This window comes from Schistosoma haematobium, chromosome ZW (genome assembly GCF_000699445.3).
Source record: "Schistosoma haematobium chromosome ZW, whole genome shotgun sequence".
NCBI lineage: Eukaryota > Metazoa > Platyhelminthes > Trematoda > Strigeidida > Schistosomatidae > Schistosoma > Schistosoma haematobium.
Window position 1 is genome coordinate 74,427,571 of NC_067195.1, and position 11,694 is coordinate 74,439,264.

General features: G+C 30.8%; 1 protein-coding gene across 1 annotated transcript in view; it reads right to left on the reverse strand.

Moving 5' to 3' along the window:
- MS3_00010490 (uncharacterized protein) overlaps positions 1 to 11,203 on the reverse strand; it is a gene marked incomplete at its 3' end in the record, with an annotated part of 99,425 nt that extends 88,222 nt beyond the window's left edge. Inside the window, exon 1 of the mRNA XM_051218866.1 lies at positions 10,911 to 11,203. Coding sequence (XP_051072458.1) covers positions 10,911 to 10,977 — 67 coding nt within the window. The 5' untranslated portion in view covers positions 10,978 to 11,203. The remainder of the gene's footprint in view (positions 1 to 10,910) is intronic.
- Between the last annotated feature and the right edge of the window lie 491 nt (positions 11,204 to 11,694).

Sequence of the window (11,694 nt, forward strand, 5' to 3'; positions counted from 1 at the left end):
TATAAAATAATGAAGTAGTTAACTTCCAATGAGTCATCTATATACTGATATGGTTCTTCTTTTCAATCTATTTAAGACTAAAACACACTAAAACTTGCATAGTGACCAACTTAATGTGACCAATTTAAATAACTATATATATATATATATATATATATATATATATATATATATATATATATATATATATATATATATATATATATAGTAACGTGTAAAGCCATCATCCAGAAGATACAGGTGTTTATTAACAGTTGTCCACGCAAAATACTTCGGATCCGTTGGCCGGACACTATTAGTAACAACCAACTGTGGGAAAGAACAAATCAGATCCCAGTGGAAGAAGTGATGAAAGTGGATAGGACACACATTGAGGAAACCACCCAACTGTGTCACAAGACAAGCCCTCACATGGAATCCTGAAGGCCGAAGGAAAAGAGGAAGATCAAAGAACACATTACACCGAGAAATGGAGACAGACATGAGAAGAATGAACAACAGTCGGATATAACTAGAAAAGAAGGCCCATGACGGAGTGGGTTGGAGAATGCAGATCGGCGGCCTATGCTCCATTGGGAATAACAGGCGTAAGTAAGTAAGTAAGTAACGTGTACAACAATACCTTAAACATTTTTATGCCAAAACTTATAATGAAAAATATAGTTCTTTAAAGCAAGAAAAAAACCTCATATATTCAGATAAATATCATTAAAACTGTTTCACTTTAAATTCAGTAAACATAGGACAATTATTCTGTAAGCAATGATGGATAATGGCTAGCAGTGGAATCCACTTTGACGCGCGTTTTGTCCTATTTGGGGCTCGTCAGCTGGATGTACCTGCATCTCAGAGTTGCGCGTCCTCGATTCCACTGCTAGCCACTATCTATCATTGCTTACAAATAGCTTGTGAATTAAGGTAATATCGAGGCATGCGCATAATATGCACATATGCCAATAACAGACTGATCAATTGCAGTCTTAAACCTCAACAGGAAGATACAAGCCAAACAATACCAAGTGAATAGAACAATTATATTTTATATTAAAACCTAAATAGAATAACAAAAGAATGAGATATTACATAATGTATATTGACGATTATTTGATAAATAGCATTAATCATTCTTTATTTATTTTTCCTTAAAACTATATACAACGAATGTATTTTCTTCTTTTTTTCATGTTTTTTCTTTTTTTTTGTAAAAAAGAGTATGCGATGTACACCAAAGGAAAGAAACAAAATGAAAAATAAACCTAATTAGTGGACAAACTTTTAGATAGTTTTCACTTCAATTTCTTTCTACTTTTTTTAATAGTGAAGTAGAAAGTGAATGAAATGATGTTTAAGTTAAAAGGTATATTCGACAAAAGTGGTTTGTTTATCTATGCCTATTAAGTAGTATATATATATCATACATGCATTTCTTCTTGACTGAACAATTTAGAAATTCATTCGTTGCTTTCTAAGAAACAATATTCTCTCTTGAATTTATGATTTTTAAAAAATGACGAAGGCTTATTGACTATTGTTATATTGAGATAATTAAAATAAATGTGTATAACAATAAGATTTATGTTTGCTTTTTTCAAATGATGATTTCATTAGAAAATAGTGATATATATATATATATATATATATATATATATATATAATTCAATTATAGAACAGCTGGTTAGTAATAAAATGAAAAGTCATGTAAAATGTACACTTTAAAAGATCATGGTAATATCTAGATTTTTCATAAAGTGATAATCATAGAGAATTATTTCAAATGATAAATTCAGTGAAGTTTTACAGAAGTACATGATATAGAGTAGCATAATATTTTATTAAATAACAAGTGGAATTATAATGTCTGTTTACTTCGTTAAGAGCTTAGCGTGAGACTGATAAGTCCTGGGTTCGAATCTCTCGGGGGGGGGCGGGATCGTGGATGCGCACTACTGAGGAGTCCCATACTAGGACGAAACGGCCTTCTAGTGCTTCCAGGTTTTCCATGGTGGTCTAGCTTCAATTGACTCATGATTTCAACCAGTGAAATTTCTAAAATCTCGACAAAACTCATTCTGTTTAGTGAGTAGTTGGTGAGACTATAATTTGTGGACGACCATTGAGCGATGCAAGATTGACCTTGAGAGTGTCCACCTAATAACTAGGACAAAATGAGGTTTATAAACCAGTTTGGGGAATTGAAATTATGATTTACAGTTGATGGTTCATGTTATGAATTGGATTTCGCATTTTCATTACGACATTGATATCTGGTATAATGTCAAAACTCCATTTAACCAAATGGATGAGTGAATTTCGTGCTAAAATCTCAGACCTGTTATCTTATACCTGATTGGTTTCGTCCATAAATCACAGTCTCATCGAACAGTTCTTTAATAATATCGAGTCATGGTGAAATTACTGTATGATGAAATAGGTAAAAAATTAATTATTCGATTTCATTCAATGAATTTGTCAATATTTTCAAATTTCTTACAAGTGAAATGAATAACTATATATATTTTTTCAGCTAAGTAAGCCTGATTTATTACTATGTGTTTGTCAATGGAAGCACTTTCGATACAATGAATGATGCACTTTGCTTTAAACTTGGCCAATATTTTGGATTATCAATTTGGATTTATAATAGTAGGACCTGATGAGAACTTATTGAAAAGTATATTCTTCGATCATATTAATTGTACTTGAATGAATAAGGATAAAACCATAATTAAGTAAAATATCTTGAAGATCAATACATTGTAATTGTCTTTCTTGATCATTTCAAAATAAATTGTGAATGCTAATAAAACACTGAAAAAACCCACATATGAATAAGTTCATATGATTTCTTCAAATATAAATAACCGTTGTCAAAATCTCAAATGACCAGCCACATCAGTCATTCAAATATTTTATTGCCATATATTAAGCATAACCACATCTTATTATCAATTAAATGACAAACACAACAGTTTGTAAGTACTCACCAACTGTTAGGTATATTTTGACACTATAAATGTTTATATTAAGAAGAGTTTACATCGGAAACTAATTAACAATTTAATTATTCATAATCCATATATTGAGATTAAATACTTCTGACATCTAGCGACTGTTTAAAATGAATAGAAGCAGATACAACTTATAAAAGTATGGTAATAGTTCACATTCTTCAAACAATGTTGTTAGGATATTTTCAAGAGATTCATGATTAAACCCGTCAGAGTTGCGTATATATGAGCATACATTTTATTGTCGAACTTAGGACTTTTGATCTTGCATGCAAATATCTGACCTCCAAACTATTGAATTTCAATTCTGTGACTTAATAAACATTCGCTTTTAAAACCGAAGGTTGTGGGTTCGAATCCTGAATACATACATACTGATGGATCCCATACTAAAATAAATCAACTATCCAATACTTTCTGATTTTCAATGGTTGTTTAACTTAGATCAATTCATGATCTCTATATAATTGTTTATATCATAGAAATATTATTTTTTCTATACAGAAGCAACAAATCAAAATGGGAATTTCGTTTTTCTTTTTAATGATTAGAACTACTGAATTATTATTATGATCATTTCCATTATCATTAATAATCTCACTAATTCTTAATAAAAGTTGAGCAATATATAAGAAACAAACAAAAAATGCATATTATCATGCATAAATTAAATATTAAATTTTATAAAAAACTCTGTTACCCGAATAACCATAATATAAAATTCACTTGATATTGTTTTACTTGAATCTTCCCATTGATGTTTTAGGAACGAAATTGATCAGTCACTTATTGGCATATGCGCATACTGTGCGTATTGCCTTAATTCTCACGCATTCTAAGCAAAGATGAATAGTGGCTAGCAGTCGAATCCAGGACGCACGTTTCGTCCTGTTTGGGACTCGTCAGCTGGATGTACCTGCAGCTCAGAGTTGATGTTCACTCCGGGACTCGAACTCAGTACCGTTCGCTTCAAACGACATCGCGTTATTCACTTAGCTACTGAGACCTGATAACCAATAAGAGACTGATCAATTTCAGTCCTAAAACATCAATGGGAAGATTCAAGTAAAACAATATCAAGTGAATTAAACTTCACCCCATTGCACAAGCAAGTGGCTATCAGGACTCAGTAGCTAAGTGGATAACGCGATGGCGTTTGAAGCGAACGGTACTGAGTTCGAGTCCCGGAGTGAACACCAACTCTGAGATGCAGGTACATCCAGCTGGCGAGTCCCAAACAGGGCGAAACGTGCGTCCTGGATTCCACTGCTAGCCACTATCCATCTTTGCTCATAATATAAAATGATGTAATATCCATTTTTTTAGTATTTTGTTACTTAACTAAGATGGGATAATGTACACAGATGTGTATTCTATGATATGCCATGTATGTTTGATAAAAAAAGACATAAATCAAATTTTGCTTTGTATAATTACAACAACAAAAGAAAATGAGATTTTTTCCCAAATAGAAATTAATTTTAATGTTTGGTTTAAAATAATTTAAGTAAAATATTTTAATATATAAAGGAGATTGATATTAAGTCATTAATTTATTTAATTTTTATCGTCATTGCCAACGAAAAAGAAGACGAAGAAGATGATGATGATTCGGATGATGATCATGAGGAGGAGGAGGAAGAGGAAGAAGAAGAAGATAATCATGATGAGTTGGGTGATAATGACGATGAACACGAATATGAATAATAGTGATAATAATAATAATAATATGATGATGATGTTGATGATGATGGTGAGTAGGAGGAGGAGGAAGAAGAAAAAGAAGAAGAAGAAGATGCTGATGATGATGATGAACATGAAGAATAAGAATAACAATAATAGGGTGATGATGACGAGTTGGATGATGACTTGGATAATGATGATGAGGAGGAGGAGGAGGACGAGAAAGAAGAGGAAGAAGAAGAAGAAGAAGATGATGATGATGGATTAATTACTCTGACATTTCTCATTCGTCTACTATTAATCAATACAATAAATTATAAATGACTTTCCAGTCACGTAAGAAATGTTACAAGAAGTATCATGATCTCTTCGATATTAGTTTTAAGATGCAAAATCAGTTTTTAAAAGATAATCAAATAAAGATAAGTGATTTTACAATGTTTATCACTGATTAATATAATGATATGAATTACTAATTACTAATTATCACAGTTGGTATATTAAACGTTTATGTTGAATGATGTAGATAAAATTAAAAGAACTAATGTGGTTTATCTAGAAGACTATACAACAGTGACTTAGATCATAAAAATGGTAGTTTTCAGGTAAATGACTATTTTCCACCTCGAAATTTACAGTACTAATTAAAAACTGCAAAAATTCCGAATTGTTTAAGTTGTAAGGGATAGTACTATGTTAGGCACACATAGGTTATTCTAGTCTTTGGACAGATCAATCTATTCATTCTTATCAAGCAACATTTTTACCCTGTCACTTATTCGCTTATTAATCTTGAACGATTTTTATATGATCGTATATGTGTTAATTAATTACCTTATTTATCATGTGTCTGTAATTTACTTTTGTCTGACTAGAAATATTGAGTCATGTTTGATGAAAACGAGTTGGCTTACTCTTTCTCTCCGTTATATTTTATTTACTTTGCTTTTCGATCGACGATTATACAAACTATACGTATTGAAAAATCTATTTCTCGTGTTTGACTTATTTAATTCGGTTATTCACCGATGTGATTTAAGTCGATGATTATATACAAGTATTAGCGACATGTATATTTCGACAACGATAATCATTTGATCAAATTGGAATCAAATATTCGAAGGTCATTAAAAACAGAGAGACAATTATAAATTATTGGCTTTCAATGTCTTCATCATATTCACCATACCAAAAAGCCGATGGAAAATTGTAATCAAATAATTTCCTTTACATGGAAAACACTTTAATATCATTCGATAACTGTCTCCTTATCTTTTTTGTTGTTGAAAGAATTGATTCTATTGATTAGCCTTTGGGATATTATTTTATTTCTAAATGTCAATTTATAAAGCTTTTTGAAATACATGGGAAACATTAGTGATTCTTATCGCTTTACTCTTATTACTGAAGTTATATATGGGATAATAATGGACAGGTAGTTTAAATGGTTAATTAAAGACAATTTAAACCTGTGGCGTATTTTCCGATTTAATATTTGCATATGCTTAAACAATTATTTATCAGAAATGCATAAGATTAAAAAGGGAAAAACAGTACAGTATATCATAGTATTCATAAAAAGGATTCCAACTTATGTTAACAGAAAGACACATAATGTAGATAAATAAACTGGTTGATTGATAGTGAGATAGATAGGTAAATGAGCATCCAAACAGTATCTAGAATTGTATACTCAAAATTTACTGGAAATATTTTCAATGTTAGTTTAAATTCATTTGTACTGGTTGTTTGAATCTTTTCATTGATGTTTAGAACTGCAATTCATCAGCCTCTTTTGGAATATGTACATCCTGTGCAAATTGTTTCAATATTAATTTACGTTGCAGACATTATGAGAAGAGATGAGTGACCACTAGCAATGGAAGCAAAGGTTACTCGATTACAGCCCCAAGGTAAACATCAAATCTAGAATGAGAGTACATCCAGCCGACGAGCCCAAAACAGGACGAAAGGAGCGTCCTCGATTCCACTGTTAGCCACCATCCATTTTTGCTGATTGATTTGAACTGTTTTAAAAGCTGGGCTATTGGGTCATGTAGTCAGCAAATGTGATCAATAAATTTCTTGTAAGCAATACTAAAAGAAACCATTTCAAGTATCCCATCATAACAAAATAATGGAATAAAAGTTGGGCAGTTGTGTTTACCATAATGTTATTCTCGTGAAAAAAAGAAACATTATTTAATCATTGGTAGAAGAAAATAGTTGACTTGGAAGACATCGTTCATGATGGAATGAGATTAGCTGAAAAACACCAGACAACTATTCTATATTCTGGTCAGTTATTAATGTACTGTAATATAGCTCAGTTTAGTAACCCGGTGAGAGCATCCAAAAGAATTAAGTTATTTGTTTATTTCTAGGAGAACACAGCTTACTATGTATAACGTGGTAGAGAAATGCAGAACTTGATAGCCAGATGGCGTGTCCCAAGTAACAGGTATTGCACTGAACGAGAACATAAGTGGAGAAAATCGAATGTATTTGGACAGAAATTTACAGAAAACCTTAGTAAACAATTGGTACTTCACTTGCAAAATGTAAATCAATTATCTTAAACTTGACTGTTACTTCATTTCCCAAGCAATCATTCTCTGTTCTCATTCTCTTTTCTTTGATCATCTTAACCTTCTGCCATTAGGCATTTCACTTTCGATTGATGATACATACTACTTATATCTGTCGATATCAGTTGCAAACACCACAATATTATGAAAGCTACTTTACATTAATTTGGTTTACATCTCAAACTTATCTATGTATATTTGAAATGAATTATGTTCAGAAACAATAAGAAACCAATCACCCTAAAGTGTTTAATTATTTATGGACATTGTAAATTACTAACTTGCTATTTCAGTCTATAGCTAATCTACAGTTAAGACTGGGAATTTTAAAACATTTGAAACCATTAAATGACAATACAAACTAAGATTATAAAAAAACAATCTTGCATAGTAACAAGTAGGAAAATATCCTAAATATAATTTATCATTTTCATTTAGCATACAAATAATATGTGACCAGATTGTTAGAAATGTATAACGAAAATACATTATACTTTTCGGATTAATTCCGTTTTATTATTGTTCTACCGAAAAAATATAAGTTTTTATAGTGTGATAAGACTGAAGATTATCAGAATTATGTGATATATTAGCACAATAAATTTCGAATAATCTGATCACATATATAATTGTTAAGAACATTTATATATGAAAATTAAAAAGTCAAGTAGACTAAAAATAGAGGGTAATAGGAGACAAGGATAATATAGAAATAATGTGAAATTCAAACCCCATTTGTGTATTTAAGAACAGTTTTTTCGCATATTAAATCTACCCTGATAATATTAGCTTATTATCCAGAGTGATTAAGTTTAAATTTGTTTTCACATTATTTTCTTCATTATCTTTATCTCCTCTTACCCTCCATTTCTAGTCTAGTTGACTTTTTAGTTTTCATATATAAATGTTCTTAACAAGTATATGTGTGATCAGACTGTTCAAAATGTATTCCGATAATATATCACGTAGTTCTGATAATCTTCGTCTAACGGGACTAATTGCTTCAAGCATATATATATAATACCGTTGGATGCCAGCTCAATGGTTTAATGGATAAGAGTTCGCACACAGGACTGAAGGTACTGGGTTAGAATCCCTCAAGAGGTATCGTAGATGCGCACTGATGAGGAGACCCACAATAGGACGAAACGACCATCCAGTGTTTCCAGGATTTCCATGGTGGTCTAGCTTCAAGTGACTCATGATCTGAACTATTCAAATTACTACAGTCTCCACAAAACCCCTTCTGATACTAAAACTATAAGTGTCTAACTCTTATATTTTACGATTTAATACTTTTGATGTGCTAATAACTGTTGTTACAATGTGCACTTTGAAACTTTGTAAGCTTGAAAAACAATTTTAATTTCTTTTCCTTTTTTTATAGATCTCCAGTCTTTATGTTTAAAAGTGTTAATTCCATAGAATAAACTTGAAATTAAAGTAAAATGAATGTTTAGGAAATTTACTTCAATCACTATCGAAATAACTAAGGCTAAATACATTGTCACGGAAATTCACGTTTCATTTAATTAAGATTTTACAAAGACATTTATACTATTTATCATGAATTATGGTGTACTCGAACGACTACTCCAATGATTTTCAAGCTGAAACCAACTACTTAAAGCAATCACATTTAAATTTATGTTTATTTATTATCATAATTCGCAAAAACATACATTGATAGATTTGGTCGAAATACAAATGTATAGTTTAATAATCAACTTTTTTTCATTTTAAAAACAAAAGATAATTTTGTAAGTAATGATAGATAGTGGCTAGCAGTGGAATCCAGGATGCGCGTTTCGTCCTATTTGGGACTCGTCAGCTGGATGTACCTGGATCTTAGAGAGTTGATGTTCACTCTGGGACTCGAGATGCGGGTACATCCAGCTGACGAGTCCAAAATAGGACGAAACGCGCGTCCTGGACTCCACTGCTAGCCACCATCTATCATTGCTTACAAATAGCTTAAGAATTAAGGTAATATCGAGGCATACGCACAGTATGCATATATGCCAATAACAGACTGATCAATTGCAGTCTTAAACCTCAATAGGAAGATATAAGCAAAAGAATACCAAGTAAAAGATAATTTTCTCCATAGTTCATTTTACCTTTTTTGAAATAGCTAAACTTAAATGCTTTTGATTGAGATCATGAACTGATTGACGTTAGATTACCATTGAAAACCTGGAAACACTGAACGGCCGTTTCGTCTTATTGTGGGTCTCCTCATCAGTGCGCATCTATGATTCCGCTCAAGGGATTCTAACCCAGTACCTTCAGTCTTGCGCGCGAACGCTTAACCTCTAAACCACTGAGTCAGCATCCAATGGCATTAATATTTAATCGAAACCATTCCACTTAAATGATTTTAATTTCTATAATTACTTTTCATTAGTCAATGTTAACTTTATTTTCTTGCCTTATCAGTAAGATAAACAAAAGGAAAAATCATCAATTTATTCATTTGTCAGATTCAATCTTATGCCTTTTTAGTTATATGATTAGATATTCTGTTAAAAAGAAACAAATGTTCTCCTTCAGTAAATCTTGCATATGTAATAATCATAAACAATTCAGTAACTAACATATTTTTTTTGGACTTATCTTAAGCATTTCAGTATATCATCCATTTAAAGATAATATTGATATGATTATTGATAATTATAACATATGCAACTCGTATATATAATAAAAGCTCAGAGGAAATCCAAAGAATCACCAAAAACATATGGTGTATAGTTACATAATTGTTTATATCCATGTTTCATCAAAACGGGATTATTTAAAAGAAAAAGTAAAAAGCTAACAGATTTTGTTAGAAAAGGAACAACTGGAAAGTTGGTTTCAATCTATATCAATAATTGATAAACAAAATGTTTTTTTTTGTGTATGTATTTACTGGAGATGTGACTTAATTGACATGATATGAAATAACCTGTCCAAATACTTGGTCCTGTCATATTCATTCCAATAATCCATGATTTCACCTATAGTGGGTTTTTTTTCTAAACAATTAGTCATGAATAGACTATTTGCGTTTTAATGGATTATTCTTTTTATATGTCAGTAGGTTGTTCTTATCTTCATTAAAACATACAGTCTTTCTAGTAGTAGATGTCAACAGAATCAAATATATACTCCTAGATAAATCATAAATAATTTTTTATGAGGTAACAAGATCGCCTTAACATAAGCAAGTAGAGTTAAATAGAAACTTATGACATTCCTTAATTAAGATTATGGTCAAACCACAATTTGATCTGTTAAGGTTCTGTAAAACCAATTTAATCAATATTAATATATTCTTTCGGAAACAACAGTAAATTTCTGATGTAAATTACAAGATATGGTTATCTCAAATTAAAATGAAAGTCGTGGGTTCGAATCCCGCGTGTGCGTTCATGAATTCTGAGGAGTCTCGTACTGAGATGAAACAGCCGTTCAGTACATTTACGTGTTCCATGGTAGTTTAACTTTATTCAACTCATGAATTCAACTATTCATTTGTACCAATCTCCACAAAACCCCCCCTCTCTTAAATCTTGTTTTAAAAATGGGCAAACAGTATTCATTGCTTCAAAATCAATATAAACGAACATTGCATTATTTATTTATTTACCTTGACTGATCATATCTTTTGAATTTGTATTATCAGTTTGTTGATCAATCGAATTTGTAGACTTCATATTTCATTTATCTACTATAGAATTTATAAATGAATAAATTCCAGTAAGTTATATCCAATAGTTATTTTTATTCCAAAGTTAAGTATATCCAGAAAAACAAAACTTTACTATTTTTAAACACGTTTGTAATGAATAATTATAATGCTTGATATAGTTGAGTACAATACAGATCACGAAAAAGGATCTTTGAAAAACAATAATTTGTGTACATAAAACTGGTAATAATAATCTTGAAGTACCAAGTTAGTTTAAAGAATTCTTCATATACAATCAGTTCATTGGTCTAAGTTCTACCAATCAGGTAGTTAACCATATAAAATAATGATTGGTTAGAAAGATAAGGTAAAATATGTGAAATAATTTTCTTGGTTTATTCATAACCTTGAAAACAATTATTTCAATCATTAAAATGTGTTATATACTAAATTTTCACAAACCTTTAATTAATAGAGAGAAGATATTTTTTTTGATAAGTGATCGTTATACTACTACTTTTCAGGAACAATATATCTACGAAGATGGATGGTGGCTAGCAATGGAATATAGAATAAGAGTTTCATTCTATTTGGGACTCGTTAGCTGGATGTACCTATACCCTTGAGTTGATGTTCACTCCGGGACTCAAAAATAGTACCGTTCGCTTCAAATGCCATCTCATTATCCACTTAGCTACTGAGTCCAGTTAGGTTGTTGCTTATGCAATCTCGTGAATTTTGA